This window comes from Mesoplodon bidens (genome assembly GCF_964165515.1).
Source record: "Mesoplodon bidens genome assembly, chromosome: 13".
In the NCBI taxonomy this organism is placed as follows: Eukaryota; Metazoa; Chordata; class Mammalia; order Artiodactyla; family Ziphiidae; genus Mesoplodon; species Mesoplodon bidens.
Genome location: NC_138169.1, coordinates 28,144,573 through 28,163,673, shown reverse-complemented (window position 1 = coordinate 28,163,673; position 19,101 = coordinate 28,144,573). Strand labels below are relative to the sequence as shown.

Below are 19,101 nucleotides of genomic sequence, written 5' to 3'. Positions count from 1 at the left end.
ATGAATGCATAGAGACAGGTAGGAGTGGGAGAAATCTGTTATTCTAAAGTCAGTAGAAAGCCACAAGAGGATTATACGAATGAGGTCATTTATTTTATGTTTTTAAAAGATAACCCTGATCCAGCAAGGATATAAAAGACTTGGAACAACCCTATCAACCAACTTAAACTAAATGTCATCTATAGAAGACTTCACCCAACAACAGCAAAATGTACATTCTTCTTAGGTGTACATGAAATATTCTCCAGAATAGACCATAGAACTAATGTCAATACAATTAAAAGGATTAAAACCATACAAAGGGGCTTCCTTGGTGGCGCAGTGGTTGAGAGTCCGCCTGCTGATGCAGGGGACATGGGTTCGTGCCCCGGTCCGGGAGGATCCCACATGCCGTGGAGCAGCTGGGCCCGTGAGCCATGGCCGCTGGGCCTGCGCGTCCGGAGCCTGTGCCCCGCAACGGGAGAGGCCACAACAGCGAGAGGCCCGCGTACTGCAAAAAAAAAAAAAAAAAAAACTATTTTTCCTACCACAGTAGAATTTAATTAGAAGTCAACAGCAGAAGAAAATTTGGGAAATCCACAAATATTTGGAAATTAAACCAAAAAAGATTTTAATAACTTGTAGGTCAAAGAAGAAATCACAAGGAAGATAGGAAAATATTTTTCACTGAATGAAAATCAAAACACATCAGGATGTGTGGGATGAAGCCAAAGCATTGCTTAGAGGAAAATTTTTGTGTGTAAACACCTATATTGGGAAAGAAAACAAAGATCTCAAGTCAATAACCTAAGATTCCACTTAAATAATGAGGGGGTGGGAGAACTAAACCCAAAGTAAGAAGGATGGAAATAAAGATTAGAGGGGGAAATAAATGAAATAGAAAACAGAGAAACAAGAGAGAATATCAGTGAAATAAATCCTTTATAAAGATCAACAAAATTGACACACTTGACCAAGAAAAAAAGAAAAGTTACCAAAATGAGGAATGAAAGGAATTTACTATCAAATTTACAATATATAAATGGATTATAAGGGAATAATATGAACAATTTTATGTCAACAAATCAGACAAATGAAATGGACCAATTCCTACAAAGACAAAAGGACCCCAAATACTGAAACACTCAAGAAGAAATAGAGAATCTGAATAATAAAGAAATTGAATTAATACTTAAAAATCTTCCACAAAGAAAAACTCAGGCCCAGATGACTTTACTGGTGATTTCTATCAAATATTTAAAGAAGAAATAATGCCAGTCCTTCACAAACTCTTACAGAACACAAAGGAGGGACTTCCCTGGTGGTCCAGTGGTTAAGACTCTGAGCTCACAATGCAGGGGGCCTGGGTTCGATCCCTGGTCAGGGAACTAGATCCCACATGCTGCAACGAAGGTCCTGCATGCTGCAACTAAGACCTGGTGCAGCCAAATAAATAAATCAATATTTTTAAAAAAAGAGGAGGAGGGGCTTCCCTGGTGGCGCAGTGGTTGAGAGTCTGCCTGCCGATGCAGGGGACACGGGTTCGTGCCCCGGTCCGGGAAGATCCCACATGCTGTGGAGCGGCTGGGCCCGTGAGCCATGGCTGCTGAGCCTGCGCGTCCAGAGCCTGTGCTCCGCAACGGGAGAGGCCACAACAGTGAGAGGCCCGCGTACCGCAAAAAAAAAAAAAAAAAAAAAAAAAAAAACTTCTTTCTTGGGCCTCCCTGGTGGCGCAGTGGTTGGGAGTCCGCCTGCCGATGCAGGGGATACGGGCTCATGCCCCGGTCCGGGAGGATCCCATATGCCGCGGAGCAGCTGGGCCCGTGAGCCATGGCCGCTGACCCTGCGCATCCGGAGCCTGTGCTCCGCAACGGGAGAGGCCACAACAGTGAGAGGCCCACGTACCACAAAAAAAAAAAAAAAGAGGAGGAGGGAATACTTCCCAGCTCATTCTTTGAGGCCAGTATTTCCCTGATACCACCCAAAGCCAGGAAAAGACATCACAAGAAAAGAAAACTACAGACCAGTATCTCTTATGAATATAGTGATTAAAATCCTCAACAAAATACTAATAAACAGAATCTAGCAGCATATAAAAAGGATTATACACCATGATTAAGTAGGATTTATTCCAGTAATGCAAGGAAGTTTTAATATCTGAAAATCAATATAACACTGTATTAATAGAATAAAGGAGAAAACAGCGTGAGCATTTCAATACATAAAGTATTTTAAATCCAACATCCCTTCGTGATAAAACTCTCAACAAACTTGGGATAGAAGGGAAACTTCACTGTGATCAAAAAGGCATCTACAAAAACCTACAGCTAACATCATGCTTGTTGAAAGAAAATTGAGAATAAGGCACTGATGTTCACTCTTGCTACATAGGTTCTAGCCAGTGTAATCATGCAAGAAAAAGAAATAAAAGGCATTCAGATGGAAAAGAATAAGTGAAACTGTCTTTTACTTGCAGATAACTATATATAGAAAATTCTAAAAAATCCATCAAAAAACTATGAGTTCAGCAAAGTTACATAATACATGATCAATGTACAAAAAACAGTTACATATTTTTTTTTTTTGCTGGATGTAAGAAAATGTTTAATTTCCATATGGTGCCTGGGGTGGGGTCTGGTCGGGGGGTACATGCCGGTGTTCCCTGGTCCCCACCCCTATAACTGCTGGGCGGGCCTGAGGATACACAGGAAGTAGGTCTTGCGGGCAGGCAGCCTGGCATGAGAGGAGCTCTGGGTCCCCTCTTCGAGGACGTCCTCGCGGGTACCCTTTCGGAGCCCATCCCGGATGGCCTGCAGGTGGTGTCGCTTCTCACTGAGCCAGTGGTCGCTCTCCTGGGCATCCTGGTGGGACCTCCGCCGTGGCAGCTTCTTGATCCAGAAGGCCATTCGAGGGTGGGGTTCCGGGTGGAAGCTGTCCACGGCCTTTGGGACAGGCACAAGGGCCTCCTTCTCCTCTTTCTTGGGTACCTTCCAGTCACCCTGCAAGCTCCCCTCTCCTGGCTCATTGGATGCCACCACCTTCTCAGAGATCAGCACCTCTCCTGTCTCCTTGTTGGTCACCTTGTCAATCTGGAGGTGGCTGGAGAGAGTTTTGTCTCCCAGCCTGTGCTTCTGGTTCTCTTCATAGTGGAAGTTCCTAGGGAGGCCCTGGAAGTCCATAGGAGCAGAGAAGAAGCTGTCCATGACCCGCAGCAGGTCATCCTGGGGTTTCAGGAAAAGCCGGATGAAGCCTTGGAGCAGACTCTCGAGACCTAGAAAACCCGAGGAGCTCTCCTGGGCGTCACCATCGCGGATCGGGGCTGCAGTGGAGGGGGGCATCAAGGCAGAGGGGAGGAGCAGCAACAGGACCAGTGGGTGCCACATTGTGGGGCCGGCCGGGAGGCTTCTCCCACGCCCCGCCCCTTCTTCTGGGACCCGCCTTTATACTAGACCACAGCCCGGTCACCTGACTCTCAAGACTCTGGCCGTCCACGGACTGTTAAATCCAAACAGTTCTGATCTCCAGCCCAGGCTGGATACCTGGAACGTTGGATGAGCTCCTCAGGCCTAGACTCGCCTCTATTGTCTGACCACGCCCCCGTTTGTTGACCTCACCCATGAGCCCAGCCCTCTATTGGACTGTCACGCCCTTAAGGGAAGGGCCACACCCCTTGAGCCAGAGCCAGGCGTTGATTTCAAGTTCACACCCCCATAGTCAGACCACGCTCCTGTCGGTTGACCTCGGCCCTGGAGAACCAGTGTTGCCTCTGTTCTCTGATCGTGGCCATCGTGCTGGAGTCCAAACAGTTATATTTCTATGTGCTAGTACTAAACAATTCAAAAATGATCTTAAGAAAAAATATAATAAAATGCCTAGGAATAAATCTAACAAAAAAAGCATAGGTTTTGTACACTGAAAACTATAAAATATTGCTGAGGGAAATTAAAGATCTAAGTAGAGAGACATTCCATGTCATGGATTGGGACACTCTACTGTTAAGACGTCACCTCTCCCAAATTGATCTATAGATTCAACACAGTCCCTGTAGAATTACAGCAAGTTTTTTTGTAGAAATTGACAAACTGATCCTAAAATTTATATATTAATGCAAAGGACCCAGCATCAAGCAATTTTTTAAAAGAACAACATGGGAGGACTTAACACTTCTTGATTTCAAAACTTTCAATAAATCTACAATAATCAAAACAGGGTGATATTAGCCTAAAGATAGACATACAGATCAATGGAACAGAATGTAGAGTACAAAAATAAACTCATATTTAAGTCCATTGATTTTCAAGAAGGGTGCCAAGATATATAGGGAAAAGAGTCTTTTTGACAAATGGTGATGGGACAATTTTGACCCTTACCTTACACAATATGCAAAAATTAAAATGGATTCAAGACCTAATTTAAGAACGGAAACTATAACACTTTTGGAAGAAAACATAGGGAAAAGTCTTCATGACCTTGGGTTAGTCAGATTTCTTAGATATGATACCAAAAGCATCCATTTAAAAAATTGATAAATTGGACTTTGTCAAAATTAAAAACTTTGTGCATTAAAAGACACCATTAAGAAAATGGATAGACAACATACAGAATGGGAAAAAATATTTGCAAATCATATTTGTGATAAAGGACGTGTATCCAGAATATACAAAGAGCTCTTAAAACTCAAAAATAAGGCAAACAATCCAGTTTACAAATGGGAAAATATTTGAATAGACATTTACAAGAGAAGACAGACAAATGGCTAAAAAGCACAGGGAAAAAACTGATCATAATTAGTCATTCAGAAATCCAAATTAAAACCACAACACAATACCACTTTTCATCCACTAAAATGGCATGACCAAAATGAACAGAATATAACAAGTGTTGGGGAGGATGTGGTGAAAATGGAGTCTCATACGTCGCTGGTGAGGATGTGAAACAGTGCAGCCACTTTGGAAAACAGTTTGACATTTTCTTAAAATTTAAACATAAATTCACCCTATGACCCAGAACTTCTGTCCACCCAAGAGAAATGAAAGCATATGTCCACACAAAGACTTGTATGTGAATGTTCACAGCATTATTTGTAGCAGCTAAAATATGGAAACAATCCGCATGTCTATCAACTGGCGAATGGATAAATAAAATGTGGTCTATCCTTACGATTGAATATTCAGCAACAAAAAGAAATGAACTTCTTATACATGATACAAGATAGATGAACCTCAGAAATAGTATGCTAAATGAAAGAAGTCAGATTCAAAAGATTATATATTGTCTGATTCCATGTACCTGAATGACCTCTGTAGAGAAGAGGTCAGCAAACCTTTTCGGTAAAGGGCAGTGTAGTAAATATTACAAGCTGTGTGGTCCACGCGATCTCTGTTATACATATGTATAGATAGATATAGGTACATAGATATATTCAACTTTCTTATTAAAAATATTATATATTTAACTTTAGTGATTGTGCAAATTTACACACTACCAGGAGTAACTATCTGGGAATAATGACACTTATATTTTTTTCTGATCTTTATTTCTTTTTCTCACCCTATTATACCATCTAGGGTGCACAGTACAATGCTGCACAAAAGTGGTGAGAGCATATAACAGTTTATATTTCACCATTATGTAAGATATGAGGTTAAGGAATTTTTCTAGTTTTTGTTTCCTAGTTCTTGTTCCCTAAAAGTTTTCATCACGAATTTGTGTTAAATTTTATCAAGTGTACTTTCTGATCTACTGAGATAACCATAGGAGTTTCCTGCTCTAGTTTGTAAATGTAGTGAATTCCATTTACTAATTTTTGTATATTAAATGAATCTTTCATTTGTGAGATAAACCCAACTTACATAATGTATTATAATTTTTATATATTATTGGATTCAGTTTGTTAATATTTTGTTTAGGATTTTTGCATCTTTGTTCATACCTGATATTGATTTGTAGTTTTCCTTTCTTGTAACATCTTTCAAGTTTGGTATCAAGGTTATACATGCTCTATAAAACTCACAGGGAAGTTTTCTTTTTCTATTTGGTGGAAAAGTTTGTGAGAGATTGGCATTATATCATCCTTAAGATTTATGAAACATTGGCATTATAATGTCTTTAAATGTGATAGAGGGAATTCCATGGTGGCACAGGGGTTAAGAATCTGCCTGCCAATGCAGGGGACATGGGTTCGAGCCCTGGTCCGGAAAGATCTCACATGCCGCGGAGCAACTAAGCCCATGCACCACAACTACTGAGCCTGCTCTCTAGAGCCCGTGAGCCACAACTACTGAGCCTACATGCTACAACTACTGAAGCCTACGCGTCTAGAGCCTGTGCTCCGCAACAAGAGAAGCCACCACAGTGAGAAGCCCACACACCACAATGAAGAGTAGCCCCCACTCGCCGCAACTAGAGAAAAACCCGCGCACAGTAAGTAACGAAGACCCAAAGCAGCCAAAAGTAAATAAATAATTTTTTAAAATGTGATAGAATTTGCCAGTGAAGAATCTGTGTGTGTGTGTGTATAAGTATATGCACATTTAGAACTGTTATGTATTTTCCATGAATTGAACTTTTATAATTATAAAGTAAATCTCTTTATCTCTAATTATGCTTTTTGCCTTAAAGTATCCCAGCTCTTTTACTTTATATTTACCGTGGTATAATTTATTCAATTCTTTTACTTTCAACTTTCCTCTGCCCTTATATTTAAGGTGTGTCTCTTCTAAGCAGTATATTTTCAAAATCTTTTCTGACAATCTTAGCCTTTAATTGAAACACTTGCTTAATTTACACTTAATGTATTTCCTGTGTTAAGTCTTTGTTTGATAACTCCACCATTGGATCCCATCTGGACTGTTTCCATTGTCTGCTGGATATTTTTGATTGAGTGTTGGACATTGTGTATGAAAAATTACAGAAATAATTCAAGGCTCCTGATGATGTTATCTTCCTCCAGAGAAAACTTATTTTTGCTTCTGATGGTCTATTTGGCTAGGGGCACTAAGAATTCCAAATCTTCTTAATCCAATAGGGATTTGAGATGATTCAAGTGTGAGTTTAAGATCTTGCTGGTCTATTTCTTTCTAGTTTATCCTTATTCCTAGAATGTAGTGTTCATTTTACATGAGATAACAAATCTCTTATTGTTTAACCTATATTTATTTGGCTTGTTTTTTACTTGCTACCAAACACATCCTAATAAATATAAGTGCCCTGTGAAGAAAGTATTCTCAGTCTAATAAGTTTGGGAAATACTATACATTAAATTTTCCATTTAGAGATTCACAGAATACATTACCTATTAAAAATCAATGAACTTTTACATTAAAGAAAGTTTGTTTAACCCTCTGCTTAAGAAAATTATTTGAAGAAAGAATTCTTTTTAAAAACCACTTGTTAAATCTCATGGAATTAGTACTTTCTTCTGTTGACTTGCTAACTACTTCCTTTTCTTCAAGCATAAAAGTCAACTCTTCCTGGGGGTGTTGATCTCCAATTTAGAGACTAAGCTCCGTCTTAGTACTCATGGAACTGTATGATTGTATGCACGTGTGTGTGTGTGTGTGTGTGTGATTTGTTTGTTTACTTGTGTATCTTTCTCATTAGACTGTGTGCTCCTTGAGGGAGTTGGGGGTATACATTATTTTGTGTGACTCTAGTGCCTGGCCTTTTAATTTGACATTTAATAAATCTTGACAAATGAATAAGAATAGCTATGGAACACAAGAGCTCTTTAGACTGCTGAAGTGCAAGGAAATGTTTGAGGTCAATCCTAAAGAGATGTTTTTGACCTGTGAATCCAGGGAGAATCTTCCGCCTGATCTGTGACCCTCCTCAGATTACAAGCAGGATTTCTTGTGAATAGGCTATTTGGTCTGCATGGTCCTTCCTCACTCCTTAATTGCGATTTTATAAGGTGGAACTCTACCTCCACTCTCTAGTACTGGCTTTCTTCTGAGATTTGTCAGTATATGGCATAGTTAATTGTCTCTGCAATAGCATGAGAGTTTCATGAGGTCAGGAACTCTTGTTTATTTTACTGCTGTTCCTAGAACAATGCTTTACATGATCAATACACATTTGATGCATGTAATCATGTGCTGTTTCTCATCCCCTGCCCCCACCAGGGAAGCATCATGCCCAGACCTGACATCGTGCCGAGTTTACTGCGCAGACCTGAACTAGTAACAGAAATGGTTTAGTCTGGAAAATGTCAGATTGGGAGTGGGGGGAGGAGGGCACTTTTCTGGGCGCTTTTCTATGTCAAAATTTTTACCAATTCTAGGGAGACTTCTAAGCTGTATAAATCCATTCATTTCTCTTTATAATTTAAAAAGACGTTTGAATATTTGAATAGAGAAACCTCACTGCACATGTGTTTTTTCAGGACTTTTGGAAATTTTTGCCTACCACGGGAGAAATAAGTATTTTTTATCTAGTGAAATGAAAAATAAATATTAATTATCCAGGTATGTCTCTCCTGCCTTCATGGAATGCTCTGGTTAGCATGCAGCTTATTGAGGCTTGCGGGCAGGAAATGCTCAACATATTTAAACCATTGCATGTGTCTGAAAGGAGAGGAATGGGGGGATATTTACATCAGTTCCTTGGATACAGTCCAGTTAACCAGCAGAGACTATGCATTGTGAAGCTGTTTCACTGAAGCAACCTAAATTTGTTTTTCATAATGTACAGGCAAGACGATAGCATGGAGGTTTCAGACAGGAGAGTCAGTCTTTTTGCAATGATTTTTTTCAAAGGGTCACAAAGGAACAGGAACTATATTTCCCCACACAGGAAAGAGGGGTTCCTATCAGCACACCAGACAGTGGTCAAAGGTGAGGGACCCACCGAGTTAGCAGAACACCCACCTAGTATTCGCCAGTTTCCCGAATGGGTTTTAGTACGTGATGCTGTCAACCTTCATCCCTCAAGACTCCTTGATCCCCACACAATAAACCCAGACAGACAACCTCTTCGTGCCGTCCCTACCCGTGGCAGTTCATCTGGGCCACACAGATCCACCCTGCTCTCGTTCAATCACTTCCTTTCCTTTATCACCAAGAGCTGTGGACAGAACTTGCTGCATGAATAAAATTGGTCTCTGTTAATAAGGAGGGAAGGAAGGGAAGGTGTGGGATTTGGCCGCACATGTTGTGCCATGCCTCCATCCATGTCTCAGCCACATAGCCTGGTTTCCCCTGTATGTGCCACAGAAAGTGCTCTGTCAAAACCAGCAGCGCCTTCTTGGTTGCATCCTGCTGACCTTTTGGGGGGTTGGTCTGTGAGCCTTCCCTCTTCCGTGACACCTCCTTCTCCTGGCTTCTCCCCATTTTCCTAACTTCTCTCCCCCGTTTTCCCCCCATGGTAAACATCGGCATTCTTCAAGGGGCTGGCCCCAGGCCTCTGCTCCTCCCCTGGCTCCTCTTCGGAGTCAGAGGCCCCTCCTGTGACGACTTGCGCTCTCTTCATCCTTCATCTCTCCGCGGAGACCTCTATGTCCAGTGGCCACTGGATGTCCCCATGTGGATGGTTCTTTTGTTTTGGATATTCATGTCTAGACAGCTCCCAATGAAGGAAAACACGTAAACAGAGCAGTGGCCCATTAGGGTCACACAGTGATGAGTGTGGAAGGTCCTTCCTGGGTGCCGTGCACAGGCACAGCTTATAGACACGACCCCCACCCGGCAGCTCAGAGTCCAAAAAAAATGGTGCCGGCATGAGCAGGAAAGTGAATAAGACATCCGAAACTTTGGGAAATGGCAAATTGGCAGGTTGTTGATGGTTGAGGTTTAAAGGGGCAGCTAGCCCTTCAAATGTTTTCTGTCCTTTTAGCTGACATTCCCATGTATATCCATGGGCATGAGTGAGCTCCACGTAACTGTGATGGGAAGCACAGTCCGAGGTATGTGTGTCATGTCAGGAATCCGGCTCTGTGAAAGCTGGCCTCTCGCTTCCCGGCTCGCCTCGGTGGCCCTGTTGCCACAGCAATTTCTGGTGCTCGGCTGAGGTTTGTCACTGTTGCTAACCAAATGTGTACTTAGCCTGCTGCCCGACAGCACTCTCTGAGTGCTGACTGAGGTCACCAGGGCCGCGATCCCACGGGCAGAATCACACTTCAGCCCTCATGGTTTGTGCTGGCTCCACCTGGGGCCTCACTCTTATCAGGCTGACTCACTGCTCTTTGTGTGTCCTGAATGCAGATAAGGTCTGACCTTCTCTACAAAGGTCCTTAAGGAAATGCTCAAAGGTCTTTTAATCTCTATATAAGTATTGCAGAAAAAGCCTAAGTGTTCTGACAAGTCCTCACTTAGAAGTAGTACCTGTATACAGAGACTCGGTAAATATCTGTAAATAAGCTGACCCCTGGAAACCCAACACAAAGCTCCCCTGCAAAAAAAATCCAAAAACTATTGTACGGTATTGTATATTAACCCTTTCTCCTTCTGTAGAAACTGTATTTGATGTAAACATATGTGTTCAAAAAATGGTTAATAAAATGGAAAGACGAGACGACCCATTTGAACTGGTCATTCTGACCTGTGATATTCATAGGGTCTTTGGTCTTCTGGCCAATTTGTCAGCAGCTGCTGCAAAATAAGGAGGTACATTCATTGGTGAATCAGGATGATGTTATCTTGACAGTATTTATCACCTATAGGATGGCCATTTATCAGTTCAAAATGATTTAACTCCTGGATGTAAGGCCAACTGGCCCGAGGCAGGGGAACGCAATCAGATTCACAGGTTGCATCAGACCGAAACTCTCCGGACCACCCAGTTCCAGAAACTGACCTGGAGACTTTCCGGACCACCCAGTTCCAGGAACTGACCTGGGGACCTTTCACCTGGCCCAGCCTTCCCGCCTTTCGAGGGGCGGGACTAGCGGTCCCAAGACTGATGCAACCGGCACTAGATATTGCCATGATACCCGAAGAGACCACCAAATAAGGAATACCCTGCGCCCTCCCAGATTCACCACACCCCTTTCCCTTCTTCCCCTATAAAATCTTGCCCAATCCTCGCCCAGGTGCGACTTCTCTGGCCCCTTTCTCTCGGACCAGTGAACCTCGCCCGGGAGCGCCCCCTAATAAAGCTCACTTGAAGCTTTCCTCTGTTTCGCGATGCCGTTTGTTAAGATCCGACCTTACACTGGTAATAAAATAAAATTGTACACTTGACATTATATCCTGTCCCAAATTTTGTCTTTCAGTAAGCAAGTATTTTGGGGATACCCTTTGTACTCAGTAGGGGCTAGAGGCAGTGCCATTAGAGGATCTCTGCCATCAAAGAGCTTTTGGAGCATGAATTATTTCAAGACGTGAATATTTCAAGGTGTGTGGAAACCATCTCCAAAGTTCAAGTTGCTACATACAATTAAATACAAATTTAGGCGGCACAGAATATACATGTTGTAGAACAAGGGCTGTAACTGCAGTTCTCACAGGTGGGTGGTGGGTGCGTATTGGAGCTTTCCAGGGAAGGGATAACTTTGAAACAGTAGGTAGTTTCTACATCAGGCCCAGATGTGGCTTCTCTTGATCTGGAGACCAATAAACGAAAAGGCCAACTTATCTGATATTTTCCCCAATATAACCACAGTGGAACAGGGGGCCACACAGCCGGTGCTGCCATGTCATTCAAGGCAGGCCTCAGCCTGTTTATTTCCTAGGCTTGCTGTGCATTTCTCCTTTTTGCCCCCAAGACTTTTTCTTGCTCTCATCTTAAATATGTATGCTTGAGTCTATCCGACTCAGGGGAAGAGTCATGCTTTCAGTTTCTTTTCCCGGAACCATTTTGCGCAATTGAAAGGATTCACTAGATCCTTCTGATAAACCCTTAGGACTTCACACTGAGACAGCTTCCTTGGAGCCACTCAGAGGATTTGCGATGGTGGTGAAATCCGCCCCCTTGATTTGATCCTGTGCCAAATCTGAGTTTTAATTGATCTACATTATTCAACTTTCTTAATTTTATCTTTTACTTATTGGGTTGAGAAGAGCTGTATCTTCCCCCTCTGAAAGTCCCTGACTGGATTTTCTTGAAAAAAAATTTTTTTAATGATCGTTTCAATTGTGTCACTGAAGAATCATATTTGTTTATTTATAAAATTGTGGTAAAATACACATGACATAAAATTTACCATCTTAACTATTTTTAAGCCTGCAGTTCGGGGTGTCAGGTGCATTCACGTTGTTGTGCTACCATCTTGAATCTCTTTCACTCCTGCTGCCATTCAGGTCCCTCTTTCCTTTGCTCATCTCTTTCTTGTAGGATCTCATTAAATGCAGCCAACAATAGCCAGCACACACGACGGCTGTTCCGACCTTTCCCTGTATAACTACGTAGATGACCTGTCAGCCAAGCTCTCTCCCCACATAACAGGCACTGCCCTCTGTGCTCTCTAAGCACCCATTTCCGGTATTGATTCAGCCACTTTTAAGTAACAATTTCTGTACTTGTCAGGATGGTCTAGGCCAGGGCTTCTCAATCTGGAATAGCTACATGAAACATGAGGTGAGCTTGTTAAAATTCGGATTCAGATCTGGTGGGTCTGGAGCAAGAACTGAGATTTCGCATTTTGAACAAGCTCCCAGACACTGTTGGTCAAAGGGCCCCAATTAGAGAACCAAGGTTATCCTATAGAAACAAACAGCTCCCAAGTCTCAGCGACTTAACAAAAGTTTAGTTTTCATCATGTTACATGCTCAGCACGAATTAGCAGGGAGTCTCATAGTTACTCAGGGACCCAGGATGATGGAACCCCCTTTCTGACACATACTTACCTGTGAGTTTCTATTTCTACTCACATGTTCATTGTCTGTGATCTAACATCAAAGTGAGTTGGAGAAATCAACCCTACTGTGGCTCTGCTGGAAGGGGGTGAACTGGACAGGGGTTAGCAGCACCTTTCACGATGCCAGGAATGTGGCCTCTCAGTGCCCTGTCCTTGAGCTAACAGGCCAAGAACCACTATAGCAGGCATGTCTGTGGGCAAGTACACTCCGTGTAACTACAAATGAACTTGTGTGGCACGAAGTTATATTGTGATGTATAATATGAAATATATATCTGGCCTTTGTCACCATTCCTGGCACAGGGCTCTTCCAACCCTTGGAACTTACTAAGTCAGGGTGTCTTTTGTTATGTTAATGAGAGGACCTTTGGAATGCCTCTAAAGGAGTTGGAATCACCTGAGGAACTGGCTTGTCACCAGAGGAACCAACCACATGATTAGAGGGTTGGAACTTTCAGCCCCATCCCCCCATCCCCCACTCCCACCATCAGGGAGTAGAGAGCGGCTGGAGATGGAGTTCAATTGCCAATGGCCAAGGTTTAAATCAACCATGCCTGTGTCAGGAAGCCTCCATAAAACCCATAAACCCTCCATAAAAAGGACAGGGTCAGAGAACTCCTGGGCTGGAGGACATGTGGAGATTTGGTGGCATCTGGAGGGTACAGAAGCTATGCCCCTTCCCACACACCTTGCCCTGGGCGTCTCCTCCGTCTGGCTGTTCCTGGGTCCTGGTATCCTTTCATAATAAGCTTACAATCTAGTAAGTAAAATGTTCCTCTGAGTTCTGTGAGACTTTCTAGAAAATTCAATTCAATTAATTTTCTAGACAGGGGGTGTCACTGGGAACCTCTGATTTACAGCTGCTGGGTCAGAAGCACAGGTGACAAGTGGACTTTCAATTTGTATCTGAAGTTGGGGAGGGCAGTCTTGCAGAACTGAGTCCTCACCCTGTGGGCTCTGAGGCTACCTCCAGGTCCATCATGTCAGGATCGGGTTGAATTGTAGGGCGCCTAGCTGGTGTCAGAGAGCTGCTTGGTGCTGTGTGAAAACATACCCACATGGTACTTGGTGTCGGAATCAGCTGTGTGGGGCGGGGCTGTGCTCTCCCCTCAGCAGCGCTGACACCCACAGGTGGCTGTGGGGCACATGGGACACATGAGAGGTGAGTTTGGAAAAGCTCCTGAGGGGGTTAGGCCCCTTCCTCCTTCCCCATTGAGACTCAGTGTTGTGTAACATTTGAGAGAGGGAATATGAGAACTCATAAAGTCAAGGGAGATGATCCATGTGCGTGTTACATAGGGCCTTGCAGGATGGGCTGGGTCTGCACAGCTGTGGAGGATAGGGCAGCACAGGAGGGGAAAGTACTCGAGTAAGCGTTGAAACAGCCTGGCTAGAGCCAAGGGTATAAGCTGGGGCAAAAGTGGAAAATCACTCCAATGTGCTGGAAATTATAGAGGTGAGATTATGTGGGACTTGAGAGCCCAGGAGAAGAATCTGTTTTACGCTTGGTTTATAGAAACTAGGGAGACACTGAAAGTTTTTCTTTTTTTTCTTCTCTATTTTAAAACATATGGCCATGATCCAATAAAATTTGTGCGTTTCAATCAGTTTGCTGACAAATTTGAGTGACTGCCTGGAGAGGTGGGACACAGCCATCACCGTCGGGCGGGGTGCAGGCCTGAGGGCCTGGACGAGGTGTGAGCAGGTAATCAGACTGAAGGAGGGGGTCTCTCTGATTGCTTCTATCTGCCTACATTATGTTCGGTGAGATTACGTCAGGGTTTTTGGCCTCCGATTGGTTGTAACTCTTACTGTCCTTTTCCAGAGATCTTTCAGATCCCAACTTGCTGTGTCTGTCCCATCTCTTCTCATTCACCCTCCCTTCCTTCTTTTTTTTCTTTTATTTATTTAATTATTTTATCTTATTTATTTATTTTTTGGCTACGTTGCTGCGCGTGGGCTTTCTCTAGTTGCGGCGAGTGGGAGCTACTCTTCAGTGTGGTGCGTGGGCTTCTCATTGTGGTGGCTTCTCTTGTTGTGGAGCACGGGCTCTAGGTGCAAGGGCTTCAGTAGCTGTGGCACGTGGGCTCAGTAGTTGTGACTCACAGGCTTAGTTGCTCCATGGCATGTGGGATCTTCCCAGAGCAGGGATAGAACCCGTGTCCCCTGCACTGGCAGGCGGATTCTTAACCACTGTGCCACCAGGGAAGTCCCTTTTTTTTTTAAACAAATTTATTTTATTTATTTTTGGCTGTGCTGGGTCTTCATTGCTGCACACGGGCTTTCTCTAGTTGTGGAGAGCAGGGGCTACTCTTCCTTGTCGTGCGTGGGCTTCTCATTGCAGTGGCTTCTCTTGTTGTGGAGCACGGGCCCTAGAGCACACAGGCTTCAGTAGCTGTGGCATGCGGGCTCAATAGTTGTGACTACCGTGCCAGAGCACAGGCTCAGTAGTCGTGGCGCACAGGCTTAGTTGCTCCGTGGCATGTGGGATCTTCCCAGGCCAGGGCTCGAACCCATGTCCCCTGCGTTGGCAGGTGGAATCTTAACCACTGTGCCACCAGGGAAGCCCTGAAACACAGTTTTTAAAACGTAGCATAGAAGGTAGAAGATTGAATACACTCCCTTGAATTTGTAGGGAAAAAACAAAACAATAACAAAGAAACAATCCAGGGAAAGCTGGTCTCCCTGGGGTCCAAATGCTGCCATGAAGGAGACTCCACACCCACCACCCGCCAGCCCTAAGACCTCGTGCACTCGGCAAAGGTTTCCTGAGCTTGAGTTTTCTCATCTGTAAGATAAATGCAGTTTCTTACACTGTAAAATAGTTTCTCCTCTGTCATTGTAGGTGTTAAATACAGTAAAATCTGAAAGAGCTTGATATGTAGAAAACTCTGAATTGATGGATATTATAGCAAGGATTCCAGACACTGTAGTTCATCAGCAAATGATTTGGTCAGGTCCAGTCATCCCAGGCTTGACATTCAAGGCGCAGGAAGGCAGGAACAGGCAGACGATGTGTGTCCCAGTTAAAGCCGGATGGCTTCGCTTCCCGGTTCCAAGTGATCCACTGGGTTTTATCTGGATGGCTCTCCCCGTGGGTCCAGTGTGGTGAGTGGGTGGGATGAGCTGGTGATCGTGACTGGCCTGCTTCTCCCCAGGGAGCAAAGCAGACTGAAGTTGTTAGAGAGTCTGCAGTGAGCCTCACACAGAGGCCAGGGATAAGTGCAACTGTTGCTCAGGTGCGTAATCCGAGTGGCAAAGCCGCGTAGACAAGGTACTGAGAACAGTCGTAGACAAGGTACTGAGAATAGTTGGCTCACTGGATAATGTTTGCTGTAAATGTCAGCCGGAAAATTGTATCAAATCAGTAATGGTGGTAATAACGGCATTTGGAAGGAATGCAGAGGGATTTCCTTGCCAGACGTGGCTTGCCTGTCTTGTTTGAATGGGAGGCCTTGAGACCCAGAGACGGTGGAGAGGGGGCTTGTGGCTTCACGGTGGGCCTGGGGGCCCGTCCTCTGGCCTCTCAGGTGGTGAGGGAGGTGGGCACCACTGTGGCTTCCCCATGGAAGCAGGATACCAAGCCCCTTCAGGGTCACGCTGCGGGGTCTTTCAGGAAATTACTGCTGATTCTCAGTGAGAGTAAAGTGAGCTGCCAAGGGCTGAGCAGGGAGCAGAATCAGAGGCGGGCATGCTGCAAGGCCTGACAACTGAAGTCACCGGCGAGCAACAGGGACAGAGGCAGGGACCAGACCAGAGGGTCCAAGACGTCAGCCAGCTCCAGCTGGGAGCTGTGGACAGACTCCCTCCTTAGCGATTCCCTGGAACCTACTGGCCTTTAGGTGCCACTCCGGGAGGCAGCAGGGCTGAGCCCTGAACCCACAGAGTCTAACGCTGAAATGATGGAGGAAAGAGGGAATTGACCAAATCCATCTGCAAAGAACCAGATCAAATGGTTACATCAGACAGTAGGTATGGTAAGCATGCAATTAGAAATTAAGTTTAGTTAAAAAGAAATAAAATGACCATTTCGCACATCTGAGTGGTGTGAAATATAACTGTGAAGCAGGATCCATTAGGCAGACTATGAATGATTTGGTTCAACATAGCGAAGGAATTACCTAGGACAGCCCCAAACAGCCTGTGCAGGGTGAGGTAACCTGGGAGAGGGGAAACAAGAGCACATTTCCACCCTAGAGCCACTCTGCGAACCCAGGAAGAGGTGGGTTGGCAGCGGAGGTGACCGGCGAAGGTCTGGAGGATGTGGGCTGGATTAAACTCGGGAGTGGCTTAGGAGGGGCTCCCTGTCCTTGAACAAAACCTCTCAGGTCCGTCCCTGTTTGGAATTCCATGGTCTGTCCAATCTGGCATCTTCATGGAACAACGCTTAATCTAAGCCTAGTACAGCAGCAAGATGTTTCTCTCCCCAAACCTGTTTTCTAGGAAGTCTTTGAAGGCTTTCGAGACCTTGGGAGGTGGTACATGGAGGCTCTGCCTCCTCATCTAAAAACTGAGAATCATAATAATTAACTCAAATTAAGCTACATGAGATAACACAAGAGAAAGTGCCTGACTTATGGCTCACGGTTGATAATGGTTTTATAAATCTGAATATTTCTGCAAGGCAGAAGGAACTAGAGATAGACTGATTGTTCACGACCCTTTGCTGGGAGCTGTCTCTTTATGTCCTGTATTATGTATTGTATGGTTGTTCCTGGTCAGAGCAGCATAACCTGAAAGTCCCTTCTAGAATGTAGTCTTGCACCCAGGCTTCTGGAGTCTGGGTGTTCCCTGGACTTGCCCTACCCGCCCTTCCACACACCGTATGCTCTCCTTCCTGACAGGCTTGCTTCCATCTGGGTGAGGCTCTTTGTGTTTGTTCTCGAGACTGCTCCTTCTTTGTGCTCATCTGCCTCTGAAACGTTGGGTTTCCAGCCAACCAGGCTGCTAAACAGGCCTCTGATGGCAGAGCTCGGGCTCCCCTCCTTTTGCCCCTTGGGTGATGCTGGATATCCTGGACCCAGTGGGCAGGGACCACCTTAGCCCCACACAGAATTTCTGACAGTTGAGTTGGTGGGGCCACAGCAGGGCCCATCAGTTTTCTCTGCGGTTTTGATAAGTGGGAAGAGTCCAGGGCAGATGACCCCCTTGGGGATCCAGCACTGTGGCTTCCTCCTCCTTCACCCTGAGCCATCCACTCTTCACCACTGTGGGGCAAGAAAGAAAATCACCTGCTGCAAAGCTCCAGGCACAAAGAAAATGTCTTTCAGCACATCCTTTAATCACCAGCAGTTATGCTCAAATAGAATAAAAATCTTGCCAGGGAAAATACCACATTGCATTTTATTCATGATCTTGAGTATAACCATTTTTGCTTATTTTCTTATGTGAGTCAGTCTTTGGCCCATTGTTTCCTCTTTATTTGTACACCTGTGAAGCGATACTGTAGAACATTATTTTCCCCCTAGGGATTGTTTTTATGGAAAATCAATCTCAGCTGTCCTATTCTGTATTTTGACCTAAAATCCCCATTATTTATATGAACCAACACACTACTTGCTCTAGTAGGATTCCCATAGCTTCAAATGATAGTTCAATATTTCTCTGCTACAAGATGTAATCCATCATAAATTTACTTGAAAGAATATTAAAAGGGAAGTTTTTTGGTGGTTGCGTAAAGTTTGTTTAGTTTAGTTCTTGGTGATACTGAAGTTTAGTATTGAAAATAAGTTAACAGAAAATTAATCTGTGTATACTTATTGCGCCACCTGACATTCAATAATGAAACGCTACTGTTGACGTTATCTTCAAAGGACTTTCCCTGCCTCTCTTACCTAAACAGGGATGTTATTTTTGGTCCATTTATTGCAGCAAAAAGTAAACCAAAAAACAGATGCGGAGGTAGGGGGTGCCATGGGGAAGACCGAAATACCAGAATAAAATAGACAAAATATAGAAGACAAAATTGCTTCTGGTTGCAAATAGAACACATTTCCTAAATTAACCTGAAATTAATCATAGAGTCACAGGATCTCCAGTACAAAGTTTGAAGGTCCTTAGGCTGACCACCTTCTCACTTCTCATATCATGACCTCTGATTGTTCAGCTTATTTCTGAATGGTTCTTAAAAGATGGATGAGAGAGGGCTTCCCTGGTGGCGCAGTGGTTGAGAGTCCGCCTGCCGATGCAGGGGACACGGGTTCGTGCCCCGGTCCGGGAAGATCCCACATGCCGTGGAGCGGCTGGGCCTGTGAGCCATGGCCGCTGAGCCTGCGTGTCCGGAGCCTGTGCTCCGCGGCGGGAGAGGCCACAACAGTGAGAGGCCCGCG

At 44.3% G+C, this 19,101-nt stretch overlaps 1 protein-coding gene across 1 annotated transcript; it reads right to left on the bottom strand.

Moving 5' to 3' along the window:
• Nucleotides 1-2,628: 2,628 nt before the first annotated feature.
• On the bottom strand, nt 2,629-3,362 carry LOC308626864 (dickkopf-like protein 1; the record flags this gene model as incomplete). Its single annotated transcript, XM_081252358.1, has 1 exon — nt 2,629-3,362. One exon carries the CDS (start codon nt 3,360-3,362, stop codon nt 2,655-2,657), a length of 708 nt encoding a protein of 235 aa, XP_081108484.1. The 3' UTR covers nt 2,629-2,654.
• Between the last annotated feature and the right edge of the window lie 15,739 nt (nt 3,363-19,101).